The 19,173-nt window shown below is 42.4% G+C and overlaps 1 protein-coding gene and 1 long non-coding RNA gene across 2 annotated transcripts in view; one reads left to right on the forward strand and one right to left on the reverse strand.

Moving 5' to 3' along the window:
• Window positions 1-310: 310 nt before the first annotated feature.
• LOC127544954 (uncharacterized) lies at window positions 311-4,981 on the forward strand. Its single transcript, XR_007949567.1, has 2 exons — window positions 311-4,088; window positions 4,721-4,981. It is a non-coding gene; the product is annotated as an uncharacterized LOC127544954 (long non-coding RNA).
• Window positions 4,982-5,211: 230 nt separating this feature from the next.
• PIAS4 (protein inhibitor of activated STAT 4) overlaps window positions 5,212-19,173 on the reverse strand; it is a 48,551-nt gene continuing 34,589 nt past the window's right edge. The window contains exons 10-11 of the mRNA XM_051971938.1: window positions 7,050-7,180; window positions 5,212-5,943 (exon numbers count right to left, since the gene is read on the reverse strand). Of these exons, the coding sequence (XP_051827898.1) occupies window positions 5,729-5,943; window positions 7,050-7,180 (346 nt within the window). The 3' untranslated portion in view covers window positions 5,212-5,728. The remainder of the gene's footprint in view (window positions 5,944-7,049; window positions 7,181-19,173) is intronic.

Genomic DNA, 19,173 nt, shown 5'->3' on the forward strand with positions numbered 1-19,173 from the left:
CAGTGTGCAGGGGGATGCACCAAAGGACACCTGCGGGATCCCCGGCTAGGGGTTCAGCTTGTCGGAGCCCACACATCCAAGGCCATCCAGCTGTCACGCGACTCTGATACTGCAGACTCCTGAGGCTCTTGCGGCGCACACCAGAGACGGCCCTTCCGGCGGGCCAGCCAGAGCCAGCGTGGAGCCAACTGCACACAGACTCGATAGGAGCAGTCTCGTGGGGTGGAAAGAACACTGTCCTTGGTGCAAGTTAACTTAAAACCCAACTAAGACTGTTTTGGACACTTGCATTTGGGGTCAGGCCTGGGACGCAGATCCTGTCTCCCATCGGTAAAATGGAGACAATAGCCACCGGGCTATTGTAAGGAGTTTTTTAAACCAGTAAGTGCTAGAAAACTCTCGACCTTTTCTCTGGCCACAGGGCGGCTGGGGGAGCCCATGTTTGAAATAAGCCAGGAACCTCTGAGGAAGGAGTCTGGTGTCTCAGCTCTGTGTCCAGTCCAGCTTTCACCCACTTACATCACGTGTTGAGGGCCATCAGGATTGTTATGGGGCAGTGGGTGGTGCAGTGGATGCAGGGCCGGGCCTAGGATCAGAACACCCATCTTCCTGGATTCAACACTGGCCTCAGACACTTACTGGTGGGGGACCCTCAGTGAGTCCCTTAACTTAGTTGCCTTTTTCCTTGAAAATTCCAGTAACTGCCAAGAAAACCCCAAGTGGGGTCGTGAAGAATCAGACCAGAAGCAGTTTAACAAAGGGTTATTCCAAGCTGACAAACAGCCTTAGGAGGGATACAGCCAAGTCACAAACAAGAGAAGGGAAGTTCGTAGACCTAGGACTCCTATTACGAAGGACTTGAGTCTGATCTTTCCCAGTCTCTTCTGTTCCCCGACCCGAGGTTCCTACTGACATTGTGAGTCGGCAAGAGCACCCCACTACTGTGGCAGCCGCAGCGCCCGAATGCACCAGCTCCACCTGGCAAGATGCTTTTGGCTCCTGCAGGGTGGCGGGATGGATGGTACAAAAGTGACCTGTGACTTCCTCCAGCCTCCACAAAACCCTCCCTCAGGCACGCCTCGTGTCAGTTGCTCTTCTGGCAGTGTGAAGGGAAGTGAATGGGAGCCAGAAAAAGCCCTCTTTATATTTACAAAATGTCTTCCTCACCACCCCTGTGAGATAGTGCAATGCATTTACTAATGTGCCCAGCACTTCACTAGATACTTGGTGGTACAAAGAAAAAAGGTCCTACCCGCAAGATAGTTTACCCAGAAAACAAGTAATCATCTCCATTTTGCGAATGGGGAAACTGAGGCCCAGAGATGAGAAGTGTCAGGAGTCACAGCCAGTAAACTTAAAACCAGAGTTTGAACACAGATCACCTCTCAGAACCCCATTATTTCCACTCCACCACACTGGACTTGGATGGAGACGAGTCCAAGCTGCTTCGAGACACTCCTTTTCATCTAAAGATAACCCAGTCAGGATAGTGGAGGAAGGCTGGGCTACAGGGTCCGTCTAAGCGGCCCTTTATGGTTCTGCCCCCTCGGATGGCTTCCCCTAGTGTGAAAGCTCAGGAGAGAGACTTTCCTCCCGGCTCTAACGCAGTCTTTTTCCCCGAGCTGAGCGGGGTTGGTGACATGCACACCTTGTCTGCTTTTCTGAGGAAAGGCCTTGATCTGTTAAACTTGTACAGCGGTGCCCCAGTACTGACTGAAAGGCCTTCTGTCACCAGGCTGTGATGGCTTCTCCGGGTCACAGAGCAGGCTGTCCATGACAGAAAGGCCCGGTTGCCTCCCAATCCCATTGAGCTCCATGTCCATGGGCTGGGTGGCAATACCAGGAGATGCCCAGAGCTAGCTCTACCAGGTCAGAGGAAGGCAAAGATTGGCTCTTCTGGAGGCAAGTTCGGGGGGAAATCCCACAGTGATGAGCACAATTACAGGGCTTGCTGTGTTCTCACAAACCAGCTATCTTTGCCAAATAGTGTATCAGGGTTTAGGCTGGAGCTCTGACCCTTAAAATGATAAAATCAGCTCAAGGTTCAGGATTTCAATCAAGGAGATATGCTGCATTGAGAGAGAAAATGGAAAGGACAAGAAACTGGGGGCAAAGAAGCTACCTGCGACCTGCTCTCTGAAGGATCTGGCTCTTCCCAATCTCCCCTGAGATTGGTACTGTTTCCTCTAGTCTAGCCCAACAGAGCTGACCTATCGGAAGGGCTTTAAACAGAACTAAAAGTACATCTAGCTCAACCAAGTTTTCGGGGAAACTAGTAATGAGACTTGCTCGGCAACACAGAGCTAGTTAGGGTCGGAAACCAGGCCTCCAAAATGCGGGCGATGCAGAATCCCTCCAGCCCAGGTTGGGAGATGATGCAAAGGCCCTGGAGGCCATTAGTTAGACAGGCCTGGTTACCTTTCAGCTACTCCACTGTCCTACCTGAGAAAATGGGCCAGGGAGCAGAACCAGGAGCACCGGGAGCAGGTCTCTGATGGCAAAGATGGCCCATAAGTGAGAGAGAGAGAAAGAAAAATAAGTGTGTGTGTGTGTGTGTGACAAAGCCTAGTGTGCTCCAACAGCCTCCTGACCTCCCAGCTTCCAGTTCGTGGCAGCCCCTGGACCCGGCCTGCCGCCAGAGTGGCCCAGCCCCTTCTGGGCAAGGTCCAGCAGTCCCCTCCCTGCCCTGCTATGGAAGACACACCCCACACCTCCCAGCCGGAAACAGCGGGCACAGGCCTCGAAATGTAAATCTTTTATTTAACAAAACACTATACTTTTGAATTCTGAAGAATGTGTACGGAAGGGAAAGAAAAATATTTTGGGGGTTTTTTTCCTTTTTTTTTTCTCTTTACAAAAACAAAACGAGGATATAAGAAAACATATGTACAGAACAGCTGGCCAAAAAAATCAACCCAAACCAGGAACTGAATCATGATGTTTCTAAGTGGCTTGGCCTAGACCTTTTTTATTTTCATTTTTAAAAAACAATTAAATTAGGATACAAATATTAGAAAAAATTGGACGTGAGCTGCCAGTGCTCCCGAGGAGTCAAGCTGAGCAACTGATTTTATACAGTAAAACTTAATTGGAGCTCTACCACATTTCCCATTGTTACCTGAAATGATATTGCTTCCTTGCTAGGAGAGTTGTTTATATAAAGGAAAATTATTCTGAGTTTGGAAAAAGGCAGGGAGGACTGGAGGGAAAAGGAAACGAAGAAAACCGTGAAAAACAGGTGGAAATCAAGTCCAAGGCTCTCCTTTCCCACCTTGGAGAAACCCTGGCCATTTCAGTGCCGCTCCCGAGATCCCCAGAGTGCCCTTTGTGACAGTTCAACAGCTGGGTGGGGATCTCTGCCCAGCTTTGGGGGTGGGGGTGGGGGAGTGAAATCCCAACAGGAACCAGCACATCCCCTCTCCCCTCCCCATCTGTGTTTCCGGGGTGAGTCATCAGAGGATTGGGAGGAAAGGCCCCTCCTCCTCCTGGCAGCACCCAGCCTGGGGGTGGGGGTGGATCACACTCAGTCCTACTCCCCTCACCGCCAATCACACAGGGTGAGATCAGAACCAAGGGATCGCCCTGGTAGCCCTGGGTCTCCACCAGAACCTCTGTCTCCGTCTCCTGGACCAGCGTGTCTCCTCCCCAGCCCCATTCCATCCATTCTATGAGGATTCCGGTAGGGGAAAAGGGGAAAGGGGAGGTAGACGGATGGCTTTAGGTTGCTGGAATTATTTTAGATGCATCACTTCCTCTCCTCCACTCCTGCCCGTCCCCCAGACTTTCTAACGGGCATCTGGAGGTGCTCCTTTCGCGGTGGGCTTTGAGAGGAGTAGAAAGTGGCACGGGGAGGCCTGCTCCTCACCTCCCAGTGGGAAAGAGGGGAGAGGAGGAAAACATATAAGAGGAAGACCCTAGACCAGTGTCTGACTTGGTTACTCCAGCTCAGGAAACATGCCAGGGGTTGGAGAGCAGAACGTCTGCCTTGGAACAGAAGAGTTCAGCTGCTGCTGGGCGCCCAGAGAAAGCCAGCCTGGGACAAGAACCTTCCACACCTGATTGCATTTGGTTTCCAGGCAACCTGAGTGGTAAGAAGCAGGGAAAAATGGGGCAGCCCCACGTCTCCCTCCTCTCTGACCCCCCCACCCTCAAAGTCCCACCTCTGGGACAGGCTCTGGAAAGCAAAGTCAGCCAGATTTCAGCAAGAAGAGTTTCCAACAATATTCCTACTGTGAGGGAAACCTGTAACTGCTTGTAGACTCAAAACCCCTCCCTCCCCACCCCCCCAAACACCAAAAGCCTAAAACAAAACGAAACAAAACAAAACGAACACAAAAAAACAACCCTCTTCTGCCTCCCTTTCTCCTCCCTCCCCCCCTCCACAGCAAACCGTGGGCTCCTGTTTTGGGGCAGAGTACTGAGCAGGAGAGAGAAAGAGAGAGAGAAAGAGAGAGAGAGAGAAAGAGAGAGATGCACAGAGAAGTCCAGGAACTTGTGGCTGCTTCCCTCCCCGACATCCCCACCCTTCATCTTGTCACCAACACGGGGACAGAGCCGGTGGTGGGTGTCTGCACTGTTTCGTACTGAAATAAACCTGAATTGGAGTTACCGAGGTAGCTGGCTAGAAACTGAGAATTTCCACACCTGGCATTCTTGAAGGGCCTCATTTCCCACCTTGCCCCCCACCTGACCCCTCCCCCTCTGCTCTCCTCCATCCCAGTGGGCTGGTCATCGAGGAGCCTCCCACTGACCATGGAAGCTTCCTTCCAAAGGGAAACTCGTCTACGTGCTTCTGTCTTCAAAATGCCAAGTTATTGCACTTTCAGAAATACAACAGCTCTGTGGCTTAAACCCTTCCCCCTCCCCCACCCTTCACAACCTCCCTCCCCGACCCCTCACCATGGCTTCTTCTCAACTAAAATGATTCACTACGAAGAAATTCTACATCATCTTCAGATTTGATTAAAAGGTTTCAAAAATGGGTGTTGGTTTCCATGAGGTGCAGAGCCGTGGGTGTTCCCAGTAGGAACAGCTTGTCTCAGGAATTCTATTATCTTCCCTGCCCCCATCCCGTTCCATTCCCCCCCAACCCCTCCCCAAACTCCCCAACAAAGTGCCCCTCCCCAAACCTTGCTAGGTTCCATCAGCCGCCATAGTCCCGTCCCCGCCCCCATCCCTCCCCAATCATCCAAAGACCCAGCAAGGCATGTAGACAGTCAGGAATGGTTATTCAACAAGAGAGAAATGCATGGAACTTTGGAGATGGCCTGGAATGGAGACATGGTCAGTTGGGATGGGGGGGAGGGGGGAACAGAGGCAGAGGGATGGCTGACCAGGGCTGGGAGTCTCTTCCTGGGCAACTGCCTCCCATGCTGACTGCAAGGTGGACTCAATGGGACCCGCTAAACCAGCCTGGGTGCCCCACTCCTTCCTCCAGGCTCAAATTTGTCTTTTTTTTTTTTTTCCAACTGGGAAGCAGCTCAATTTTGTTGCTTTGTGTGGTGTGTGTGTGTGTGTGTGTGTGTGTTTTGTTTGCTTGCTTTTAAATCGTTAGCTTTGTATAGTAAAGTCCAAAGAAACTGAAGAGGAAGAATGTGGTAAGGGGGTGGGGAAAAATCCCTCCTCCCTCCACACCCCTCACCCCAACCAACCTGCCTCCCTCCCAGTTTTGTAAGCACCAGAGTATTCAAGTCTGTCCCCAGAGGACAATGCTCGCTCCAGGCCCCAGTCAGCAGGCGGAGACTAGACCTTTTTCATACGTGCAGCGGCGTTTGGGTTGGGGGCCATCTTCTTCATCGTCATCTTCTTCTTCTTCCTCCTCTTCTTCTTCTTCCTCTTCTGAGGATGAGCTGTCCAGTGTGAGGTCCACCACATCAGCGGTTGGCTTTCCATTTTCACTGTTCCCATTGGGGGTGGGTAATAGCCCGTTCACATCAGAAGACCCTGAAAGGAAAGGGTCAGGGTGTTTTAAATGTCAAAGATGCACCACAGGGCTGCACAAGAGTCGAGTTTCTTGATTTTTTCCTTTGCTTCACCTTCCAGCTAACCTTCAAATATCTTCAAACACTCATTAAGAGCTTATGATTACTGTAAAATCTCAAACAGAATCTTTAACTACATGAAAAAAATTTTTTTTCTGTAATAAAAGTTTTGGAAGAAAAAAAAGAAAGTGTGCCAATAGGAAGGATTTATTAATATTTTTAAAAATCCTGATGTATCCTCCAAACCCGAGTTGAGAGATTCAGAGTTGGAAGGGTCTTCAGATTTAATCTAATCCAGGGATGGAAAGGGATTGCAGATGTTCAGAATGACAATCCCTTAAAGGAAACAGTCAAGGCATTGTCTGGAAACATAACCCTACGAAGTGATGAAACAAAAGTTTTCTAATTATTTCTCAGTTAACTAAGACCTGCCCTTTCTGTAGAAAACATTTTAGTTACTAAGGAATCCATAAATATGCCAAATAGCATAAATAAATATGCTATTTGGATAGCAAGAAAAATAACTCCCGAAATATGCTGCAAAGATCTGACGAGTTAGGTTATAAAGCTCTCTCCAACCTCCTTTCCCAGCCGTAACTAGCCTAGCTCCTGGCTTGTCTCTTCTCTCCCATCTTACTTCTTAATCTTCTTCCCAAACTCTCAACTACTTCAAGGTAAACTCTAAGGCCTCCTCAACTCATTCAATCTAGTTCTGGAAAACAAGATCATATAGGTGGCCCCTCCCCAACTCTGCCTCTAATCACTGAGTAGGCAGTTTCTGTGAAAGGAGAGGCTCCTCTGGAGATACAAGGACCTTGGTCATTGCTCTCTGGGGAGAGAGAGCTTGTATTACAACAGGTGCCCTAGAAAAATACTGTGTGAATGGACAAACTGTTTTCCCTCAATAACATGAGGCTAGAGAGCCTTTGCTGGGGTAGGAAGCCAAAATCTTCCACATCTGGGAATGAAAGGGACAGGTGATTGATCTGGTTCTTTTTTGTCCAGTGACTCCCAGCACTCTTTCCCTCCCACTAACTTCTCCCAGACTCTGTTGCCCGCTTCACCCACCAAGGACAAGGATTGGGCACTGGGGGCTGCAGCTCCTCTCCTTCTCAGCTCGGATAGGACACCAGGAACCATCCACCAGATATTCGATCTCGTCTGCATCCTCACACTCACTTAGGATCTTGGATAGGAGGCTGCAGATCAGAAAAGGAGGGAAGGGGAGTGAGACTCACATAAAGGCTTAAGGCACAAGCCTATCTGCACTGATGCCTAAACATGGTATCTTAAGCCCTGGACTTTCTGGATAAAGAATACTTTATAAAGAATACTTGTCTAGCTACTGATCCTTTTGAAAAGTGTTTTACATCCATATTTCAAATTCTGTCATGTAACAGAAAAAAAGATGTGTTTGGACACAGGCAGTTTGTGCTCCAACTCTAGCTCTGGCGCTTAGAAAGCTGTAACAAAGTCACTTCCCCTCTCTCGTGTCCTCAACTTCCTCATCTGGTCAAATGGTGATCTCATCTATACTATCGATCTCCCAGGGTGATTATGAGGATCCAATAAGATAAAAGGAGACTTAGATGAGAAAGTGTAAAGTATTTGGTAAACTAGAAGGCACTGCTAAGTTAACCAGAGTCCCAGTGCCCCAGGCAGCAATTTAGTTCACTCATTTGCAAAGCATGAGCTGATCTGTATTTTTCTCATTAGGAGTTCCCCTGTATCAAGCCACAGATTTGGATTCTTCAACATCACCTAAAAATTTATTTTTAATTTGGGAGGTAATAATAAAAGTCGGCATTTATGTAGTGCTTTACAATTATTAACTTCATTTTACTCTCACAACAAACTTGGAAGCGAGTTCTTTTAGATGAGCAAAATAAGGCGAAACAGATGTTAAGTGGCTTGCCCAGGATGACACAGCTATTAAATGTCTAAGGCTGGATTTGAATTCAGGTTTTTCTGCCCTCCAGATCTAGTGCTCTTTCCACTATGCCATATAGCTACCTAGGAAGGTAGGGCAGGATAGAGCTTTGGGGCCTACCTACAGGCAGCCACCTGCCTCCCTCTCCCCCACCCCCCTTTTCTTTCAGCTCCTCCTTGGAAGCTTCCATTGTCTTTCCCTGATTGAGACAGGCTTCCTAAGTCAATTCCTAACATCTCCCTGCCTGTGACTGGGATGGAAAATTAACCATTACATCAGGTCTCCATGATTTCTGAGCTGTCTGGAGTCAGATGTTGCATTCACAGATCAGGAGTGACGGAGAATGATGACTATGGCAAGTCCAAGGGCAGCCTTTCCAAATGGCCATCACAAAACAATCCCTTTCTTCTCTTGTTGTTGCCTAACTACCATTATATTTAAGGTTCTTAAGCTCAATGGAAGCTTATGTGCACAGATCTTGCACAAAATCTCTCTACCCTCATTGTCCCCTTCATCACCCTGCCCTCTGAAATTCTGCTTCACCTGCAGACTTCCCTGAATAGAGTCCTATTTCTTTACACATAATTGGCATGATTATTTTGTGAAATCCCCTTTAAGTCCTATAACTGTTATTAAAGACTAAAACAATGGGCCATATCACCCCGAGTTGTTTTACCAGAAGTTCCTTGGAGGATAATTTTAACTTAAAAAAGCTTAGCACAGAAGAGAATTACCCTTAAAATCAGTAATGTCGTATTGTCAATTTCAGTCTTACATTTAATCATTGTTATTTTGAACACTCTAGCTTCCTTAACCCATAAGATGAGAATAAATTTATTATCTATCTCATAGCAAAGCATCAAAGAAAATTCTTTCAAAATAAATTCTGGAGAAGTTAGTTATTGAAACACAGATAGGGAATATCATTTTTGAGAATCTGTTTAGTTCTCATTTTTGGCACTGTCTGTGCATCAAGTTATTTTAGACATTATAATTAAATCAACAGAGAGATTACTTTTAGGAAATTACCTTGAAAGTATCACATTATAATGTTCAGAAACTCTTAAAACCATTATGTCTTCCAAAGACCACAGGTGAAAGAAAGGGGTTGAGGAGCCCCTCCTGTCCTTTCTAAGTTAATGCTCTCTCAATTCATCTTGTAACCCATTAGTAGAATTTGTGTATCTCTAGGGTAGGAAGTATTTTCAATTATGACTTTCTATCTGTATCCTCTGCTCCTCATGTTAGGTTATTTATTATGTGCCTTCTGCATTCTTCTTAAGTGTAGCAATGACTTTTGGCCAAAAGCAGTAACCTGTCACCCAGATAATATTATTCCTGGTTTACACATGGATAAATTGAGGCCTAGAGATGATAAATAATTTGTGCAAAGTTATATGAGCTTGACTGGATTTTAGGTTCTCTGCATTCTTTCCCTAGATCACAAGTGCCTCATTATTAACCAATAGCTCTATTGCTCTTCTATGGCCATGAATTCTGTTTTCAAGCCTCACTTAAATCCGATTTATTTGCATGTCATGGCATCACCTCCCTGATGCCAAGGTCCTCTTCCAGAACAACTACAAAAAAATCCCTTCTTCATCAGAAAGCCTTTAATAATTACCAATTGAAACCAGCTCGAGATTCTACTTCTGCAGAGGACAGTTCTACCCCTTAAAGATCAGGTTCCTACAGAAAACAGCTATGCAAACTTACCACATATACTGGCCATGCCAAGAAGGGAATAAACAAGGTACAGCTCTGTTGATTCTACCTTGACAGCATCTCTTACATATCAGCCCTTTTTACCACCATTTGGGTTCAGGCTCTTAGCAACTTTTGTCTGGGCTCACAGGCCTTTGAGATTCTGGTTTCCCCATCTCCAGTATCTCCCTTTTTCAACCTATTCTCCTCAATCTGCCAAAATATTCTTCAGAGTATACAGTCCACATCATTTCCTAGCTCAAAAAACTTTTGTGGCTCCTGAACTTTCTAGAGGATAAAATACAAATTCCTTAGTCAAGATACAAAGCCTTCCATCATCTGGCTCAAATCAGGAAGCTTTCTCTGGTGCCCAGCTCAAAGCCAACTCTCCCTCTTCATTTTTTTTTTTTTTTACACAGTACTTTGATCAGATTCTGCACTTTCCAACTTTCTTTAGCAAGTCTATTTTGTATTATGCTTATTTCTTAACTTGTCTTATATTATTATTAAAAAAGCAAGCTCCTTTAGAGCAGAAGAAATTTCCCCTCTCCTCTTTGCATCCTTACAGCAATAAAGTTCTGAGAATAAACAAGTCAAACAAATGTTTCTCCAACACTTTTGTGCATGATGCCTTTGGGGAGTGGGGGAAGAGTATTTAGTAAATCTTAAAGCAACAGAAAAACAAGCTAGTAGTAAAACTTTCATTGCAAAAGTTTCAAAAGGATTTCCTTCTCTCTCTCTGTCTTGGTATTGCTGAACAAATCTTTGTTAACAAATTACTTTCTGGGGAAAGGGACCCACATGTGCAAAAATGTTTGTGGCAGCCCTTTTTGTAGTGGCTAAAAACTGGAAATTGAATGGATGTCCATCAATTGGAGAATAAATGAATAAATTATGGCATATTCCATATGGTTATGGAATATTATTGTTCTGTAAGACCAGCAGGAATGAAATGAGCAGTACTAGGAAATCATTATGCACTTCAAAAATAATAATATATGATGATCAATCCTGATGGACGTGGCTCTTTCCAACAATGAGATGAACCAAATCTGTTCCATTTGTTCAATAATGAATAGAACCAGCTACACCCAGCAAAAGAACTCTGGGAGATGAGTGGAACCACTACATAGCATTTCCGATCCCTTTATTTTTGTCCACCTGCATTTTTGATTTCCTTCACAAGTCAAGTGTACATTATTTCAAAGTCCGATTCTTCTTGTGCAGCAAAATAACTGTTTGGATATGTACACATATATTGTATTCAACATATACTTTAACATATTTAACATGTATTGGTCTACCTGCCATCTGGGGAAGGGTGTGGGGGGAAGGAGGGGAAAAATTGGAACAAAAGGTATTTGCAATCATCAATGCTGAAAAATTACCCATGCATATATCTTGTAAATAAGAAACTATAATTAAAAAAAAAGAAAGAAAGAAATGACCAGGAGGATGATTTAAGAAAGGCCTGGAGAGACGTACAGAACTGATACTAAGTGGAATGAGCAGAACCAGGAGACCATTATACACTTCAATAACAATACTATATGGTGATCAATTCTGATGGACTTGGCCATGTTCAACAATGAGATGATTCAAACCAGTTCTGATTTTTCAATAATGAAGAGAATCAGCTACACCCAGAGAAAGAACTATGGGAAATGAGTGTGGACCACAACATAGGATTTCCACTCTTTCTGTTATTGTTTGCTTGAATTTTTGTTTTCCTTCTCAGGTTTTTTTACTTTCTAGATCTGATTTTTCTTGTGCAGCAAGATAACTATATAAATATGTATACATATATTGTATTTAACAAATTCTTTAACATATTTAACATGTATTGGACTACCTACCATCTAGGGGAGAGATGGGGGGAAGGAGAGGAAAAGTAACAGAAGATTTTGCAAGAGCCAATATTGAAAAATTACCCATGCATATGTCTTGTAAATAAAAAGCTGTAATTTATATATGTATATATATAGTATAAAAAACAAAAATTTAGATTAAAAAAAAAAAAGGTTACTTTCTGAATTTCAATTACATCCTTTTTGGCTTCTCTCACCCCCCATCTCCCCAGGCTATTGAGACAAAAAACACTTTATAAAAGTTAAAAAATAATGGGAACAAAATCTATCATTTCCTCTAGACTGAACCCAGTGCTTTCTGGCCAGGTACTGACTCCCTGGCTGGGCTTCCCAGACTCCTCATCCCAGGGCTGCAGCTCAGGCATCCCTCACAGTGCTGGTATTCAGGACATGTCATGTGCCCGGCAGTGCTAGCCCCCAGAGCTCAGAGGTCTCCTTCACAGAGACTGGTTCCAGCTCTAATGGGGCAGGCCCACAGTACTGTATGAAGTAGTGACAGGGGCAAGATCCCAGAAGCTTGACTGGGCGTTTCAGCAGAGTGCTCCTAGAGCAACAGTTTCTGGGCTGAGAGGCTTGGCGGAGTGGAGAGAGGCCCGCTGGCTGAATGGCTCTGGGCAAGTACCACTTGACCTCAGTTTGCCCATACCTCCTTATTTGTGGAACAGAGAAAATAACCCTGGCATCTCCTCTCTTAGAAGATCACTGTTAAGTGCTAAAGAAATGAGAGTTTTTATTGGGATACCGAAGGCCCAGCCTAAGAGTCCTATTTGGGTCTGGGATTTTGTCATTTCAGTTAGACAAAACAAACAAGTAGCTAGCTACTGACCCATGGCTCTATTTATTCAATGATTTTTGCCTACAAGGTTCAGCACAGCCTCTGAGCCTAAAAGAAGGGAGTCCTTTTTCAAAGGGACAAACCCTAACTCCTGTGCATGGTCATTGCTCCCCAACACAGCCATCCAAGCTCCCACTGCTCCCCAACAAAGGATCTCACTGCCTCCTGAATATCTTCATCCCCCTTGTTTTCCTTATGCTGAGACATCATCTGCCTTCTTAGCATTTCTATTCATTCTTACCTCCTTCTGCTTCTGGGGCCCAGCAGAATCAGTCTAATTTCTTTTCAACATGGTACTACTTCAGAATTATAGTCACATTTCCCAAGGTCTTCTAACCTCTCCAGGTTAAATACTTTTAATTCCCCAAACAAACATTAAGTGACTTGGGTCTTGGTCCTCTTACAATTAGAAATATCTCAGTCCAACTTCTGATTTGTGCAGTAATTTTTTATGGCAAACCTGCCAAGTTACCAACCAGTTTCTGCCTGAACAATTTCAATGACAGGGAGCTGACTACCTCATAAAGATATTTATTATTAGAAAACTCTGGTTGTTAGAAAATGTTATTACTTGAGAGTGTCTGCTTCAGGATGAAGCAATCAAGTCCTCTGCCTAGACCACACTTCTGGGAATCAGGAGATCTTTATTCTAAACAAGGTCCTCCCTTTTCTTTTTGGGTGACTTTGAAAATGATACTTTCTTAATTGGCCTTTTACAAATGGTATTGGGTGAGATGATGTGCACATATCACTGAACTTAGTGCTAGGTGATTAAATGAGCCACAGACTTATATTGTTCTAGAACTGAAAGGGACCATTAAAAAAAAAAAATCACTTTTTGTGAACCATATCATTTCACATAGAAAATTGAGGCCCATATAGGGGAAGTGATTTAATAAATAAGAATTTCAAAATGGCCAAGGACCTCATAGGAGATCTGTTTGGTCTAACCTAATATATTTAGTGTAAAGACGAGAAAGATTCTCTCTTTCCCTCGAATTGCCAAGGTGTTCTCTGGGGCATTTCCTAGTAACCTTCCCAAAGCCAAATACACATCTCCTTAATAGAAAGGTGAGCTTTCAGGGGAGGGACTATTTTATTTTCAATCTCTAACTCTAGTGCTTAATTAACAGTCTACCAATTGACTAAAGTTTCTGATCTAGACAAACTCAAGTGTATTTTGACTGTCAAGTTCCTTTATTTTTGGCAAACATTTGCTAGTTGAGGAAGCTCAGGCTAACCCTGAGCTACTGCAGTAGCTGAAGCATATTGTCAATATATCACAACAGATTTGTGACCTTAGTCCTCTTGTCTCATGACGTGGACTGCAATTCATCCATTCTTCATTCTGAACAACTCTCACCTGTGTCCTGTCACTACATTCATTCTAAGAGCTCTACCCAAAAGGCTCTCTTTGGGTCTCAAGGAGAGGAGACATTCAATATGAAGGCTGCATTATTGATCTTACAATAAGGTGAAACAGAATCCTTTTCTAGTCCTCTATCTCTGAGAGTTCTTGTGTCACTTTGGCTTCATTAAGAAGAGTGTCTAGGAATAAGGAAGTAATAATTCCATTGCATTCTAACAATAATACATACGAGAATAATGTGTTGTCTTCGGGGCACATTTTAGAAAAGACTTAAATCTGGAAGTCATCCAGGGGAATAGAATGGTGAAGCACCTCAAGTTCTTGTTTTATGATGATCCTCTACAAGAATTACTGATGGGGTAGCTAGGTGGCACAGTGGAAAGAGCACCAGCCCTGAAGTCAGGAGGCCCCGAGTTCAAATCTGACCTCAGACACTTAATTCTTCCTGGCTGGGTGAACCTGGGCAAGTCACTTAATCCCAATTGCCTCCGCAAAAATAAATATATTATTTAAAAAAAAAAAAAAAACACAACAACAACAAGAACTACTGATATTTAGTTAGAAATTTGTTGGGAAGGAAGATGGGAGTTTGAGACAACTACCTTCAAATATTTAAAGGGTTGTCACGTGAAGAGAGAATAATAGACTTGTTTTGCTTGATTGTAAAGGCGTGAGGAGCAATGTGTAAAAACGGGCAAGAAATACATTAGACTTAGAGGTCTGGAATCAGGAACTCCCGAGATCAAATTTGGCCTCAGACATTTATTGGCTGTGTGATCCTAAGATTAAGTCACTTAATCTTAGTTTACCTTAATTCACTGAAGAAGGAAACGACAATTCCTTTATCTTTTGGAATGCTAAATAGTCTACTGGGTTATAAAGAGCTGGACATAACATAATAAAGGAAAAACATTTCCCAACACTCGATTATCTAAGTGAAGTGGTCTGGTTTCCAAAGTTGTGGGTTTCCTCTTAGTAGAGTCTTTCAAGAAAAGGATAGATGACCCTTTCTGGTTATGTTATAAAGGGGACCGATTAGACAGACGTGTAGGTTTCCCCTTCCCCACTGAATCTCTGTGATTCTGCAATATATCACAGACTATTTTATTCCCTCTATTATATCTCTCCACTACCCTATAAACATACACAATTGTGAATCTGCAAACTGTGGCACTACATGATTTAAAGGCATACTGCATTATGGGAAGTGTAACTGTTAAATGATGGATTGATTCAGGAAAAATCTGGGGTCATGGGATGCACTCCAGAATTACTGAAATATGATTCAGTACACTCAATTTTTGTCCATACATAGATTCTGTACAACATATATGTACTAATGGACATCTCAATCTGAACAAAAGACATTCTTCACCTCGTTGATTTTTCCTTATATGGCTTATCAGGATGAACTTGAGTGGTTATCAATTTTACTTAGGAGGATCTGGAGCATTCTAGGACAATGGCACAACTAACAGAATGTAATTTATGAATATGAGTGTGGCTCAGTACTAGAAGAAAGCCTCCATATCATGATGGTAAATATGTCTTCCTCTTCTTTGCCTCCCTTGATATTGATAAACAGATGATTAAAAAAATAAACAATGTCATCTGTACTCTCTGCACTTTTAAATCCTGTTTGATGATTAAAGACATCTACTATACAATATCATTTGTGCAAGCCTACTTGTTCCTTTGGTATGTGTACTGACTATTATCAAAAGGTTTTTGTGAAGGTAAGAAAGCAAATGAAAAATAATAAGGTCTGAGCCAGTCTTAGAATCAAGCAGACCTATGTTTGAATTTCCTCTCTGACAAATATTGGTATGTAACTAGGCAAGTCACTGCAACTCACTACAGGCAATTCTCTAAAAATATAATCTGCAGAGTAGATGTTGAGGTACTGACAGAGAAAGGAACTCTCTATACTAACAGAATATAAATCTGTAACCCTTTCTTCCTCCCCACAAAATAAAATGTAGGCATATTCACTGGTACTCATGTTCTCTCAATAACTACTTTTGCCATTAATATCCTAAGACTAAAAAACAAACAAACAAAAAAAAAACCCACCTTTCAATATCTTTCTTTTAAACATTTGCAAAAATCAGTCCTTCAATGCCTCTTTAGAATAGACCTATTAAGTATAGCTTTGTCTTGACCTAGCTTTCTCAACTTAGTTCTCTTTGAGGCAATTTTTATTTTCTCAAGTGGCATATTGAGCTGGGGTTTTTAAGAGTCCAAATGTTGTCTCCAATGTTGTTGATAAAGAAAATGGTTAGAAACATTGACAAATGATTTTCATTTATTTTCCTAATTTCAACTTTAAGGGCTCTACAGATAGCTTTCTATAAACTTCTTCCTGTTTTATGACATTATAGTAAAAAAAAAAATTCTAACATATTCCTCTGTAAAGACTTTGAAAATGAGTTTATGTTCTAAATGAGCATAGACTGTGACCCTCATGTTTTTTCAGCTTGGCCAAGGTAGTTTCTGGGCTTTTATGGCTTCTTTGTTGTGACAGGTGCATTATATCAGTTATACTAACAAAAGAAAATGATCATAACTCCACAATAACACCTAATCTTTTAAACATTTAAACATTTGGGGGCATCAAGAGTTTATTTAAGTAGAGTAGGGTGAAGCTTTTAATTTCATGCAATATTTTCTTATCTTTATTCCTTCTAATTTGGTGTCGATTTTAATCTCTGTTCTAACAATAGTCTGACTGCACAGATACCTAATTTGGAAGGAATTTCTACATCAGTATCTAATTTTTCCTTGTTAAAATATAGTCAATTTCACTTTTGGTATTTAGGCTGGGTATTTAAGATGTCCAGTATCTTGTAATTATTCTTGAATTCTATATATTTTATAGTCTATAATCATGACATGTAGTCAAAAGACTTGAATTATCTACAGATCTTTAGCCTCTTGCACTATTTAATCCTGAGGAATAATTTCTTCAACTGATGCCTTTTGTTACTTAACCCCAATTGCCTCAGAAAAAAGAAAAAGAATGAAAAAAAAAAAAAAGAAAAGAATACGGCACTCAGAAATGAACTACGCTTCAACACTGGCACAAGCCAGGCCCATATCCTACCTTCTTCCCCTAGGGTCAAAGACAAAAATGCCATCATTTACTACATTATACTTAGTTCTCCTATTTTTCTGTTTTTGCTACTACTGGGTTCTGGCCCTGAATGCCCTCCACTTCTCAATCTAAGAAGTCTCCTGTTATGGGCCAGAACTTTGAACTTGAAACAAGGATTCTTACAAGCTGCTAATTCAGTGGAATTGATGAGACAATGGTTATCTAGTTTAGCATGGTGCTTAATAGTTCTCTGGTTCAGTACATGTACTTAGTACTTAATATAGTTCCACAAGATTCACACCTATGATAATGGAGTATATAACAGCCAGCAAGGACTGGACCAGATTTTTTTCCACCTTCAGTCAGACTCCTGGTGGCTCTCCTGGGGGGACTGAGAGGCCCGGAGAGAGCGCTAGGGAAGACAAGTGGATTGGAGGCTGAAACACAAGCCCTTAGACTCAGATTCATTCATCCCATCTCACAGCATCTTGATGGCAGGCTCTCCTCCTGCATTTTCTCCACTGAAAGCAAGACTCTGGAAGGCCTTTAAGAAAACTAACCGGGCCCCAGGAAAGGAGACAAGACTTTGAAAGAGATAATAAAGGATTTGGACTTTAACCCCTGGCTAATATTGTGGTGATTACTGAACTGAAAAGAAGGCTGCTCCAAAGACCTCCAGAAAACCAAACTAAGAAGTCTCCCTCTTTCCTTGAAGCTTATATTCAAACTTATTGCATATTCCATTTTATATGCAGAAAAAAAGCAGATATGTACCCTAGGACAAGGAATGAAAATCATGCACCTTGTTTATTATCTCAGTAATTATGTAACCACAGCAATGTCACTTCATCTCCTTCAACCTCAGTTTCCTAATCTGCAAAAAGGATATCTCTGACATGTAATTCACAGACTTGTTATAAGGTACTTTAAAGACCTGAAAGTAAAACAGATTTGCAGATTGTTATTTCTATCCAGAGGCTTTGTGTTTACTGTCACACAATTCACCAATGAAACATCAACACATCAAGCTATGAAGAACAACATTTTCAGGCAATAAAGAAATGTTTGGTTTTTTTTTTTTTTTTTTTTTTTTAAGTCATACGAAAGATGCCCTTCACTATGCTTCCCTATCATTAAAAAGATGGTAAACTTCAAGCAGCTGCCAGTCTTGTTTATCCCTAGTTATGACTGCACAGAATCTGGCCCTTGGTTAGTTTTATATTCATAATGCTGTGTAACACTTATCATGTTTCTCCAAAATATGTCTCCTAAGATCAACCCTCTTATTTGTGCTCTTAGGTCCATCCCCTCTTTTCCATTTTCAATTTCTCCTTTACCATTAGCTCTTGCCCTACTGCCTAAAAGAATGACTGAGTTTATCTCAGCCTTAAAAATATCTTTGCCTATTTGTATGAACTGATACAAGGTGAGTTGAGTAGAACCAGGACAGCAATGTACACAACAGCAACAATATTGTAAAGACAAATGACTTGGAAAGACTTAGGAACTCTGAACATAACTAAACCCAATTCCAGAGGACTTGTGATGAAATGTGCTATCCACTCCTTGTTAGAAGAGATGGATTCAGAATGCAGATTGAGACCTATCTAGGGTCAGAACATGGCCAATGTAGGAATATGTTTTGCTCAACTATAAATGTCTTATAACATGTTCATTTTACTTGTTTTTTTCAAAAGGGGTGGGAAGGGTAGATGTGGTGGGAGGAAGAGAATGCAGATCTGAAAATAAAATTTAATACAAAAAATAAACTAAAAGAAAATATCTTTTCCCAACCCTATCACCCACTCTTATCAGTCTCTAGCTCTTCTCCCTCTTTTCACTGAAAGTCCTACAAAGAATGAACTACATTGATGTCTTCTGTTCCTTTCCCCCCATTCATTTCTCAAACCCATGCAATCTGATTTCTGGTGACAGTTTGTGTCAATAATTATCCTTTTCTATTCTCAAGGTTTTACACTGTTAAATCTGATGGCCTTTCCTTTAGGCTTCATTTCGATCTAATCTTGTGGTTGTTCCTGACATCATCAGATCAACGTGTCTTTCTGGATGTTTTCTTGCCTTCACTCCCTCTTCACTCTAACCCCATTGGTGCCCTGCCACCCAATCTTTCTCTTCTTGAATAACACGCTCTCCTTTGCTTTTCCTCCCATTTGCCTGACCTCTTCCTCCTCTCTCTCCTGTGATAGGTCAGTATTTATCTATCCGAATAAAAGCATTCCTCTGAGATTTGTTCCTTCCTTTCCACTCTATCTACTGATAATGTCATCAGAACTCATGGACTTAGTCATCTTTGTTAGTACAGGGGACCCCCAAATCTTTTATCAATTCCTCATTACTTTCCCAAATTCTATTCCCAAGTTAAAAAGTGATC

Source organism: Antechinus flavipes, chromosome 1 (genome assembly GCF_016432865.1).
Source record: "Antechinus flavipes isolate AdamAnt ecotype Samford, QLD, Australia chromosome 1, AdamAnt_v2, whole genome shotgun sequence".
NCBI classification, from domain to species: domain Eukaryota; kingdom Metazoa; phylum Chordata; class Mammalia; order Dasyuromorphia; family Dasyuridae; genus Antechinus; species Antechinus flavipes.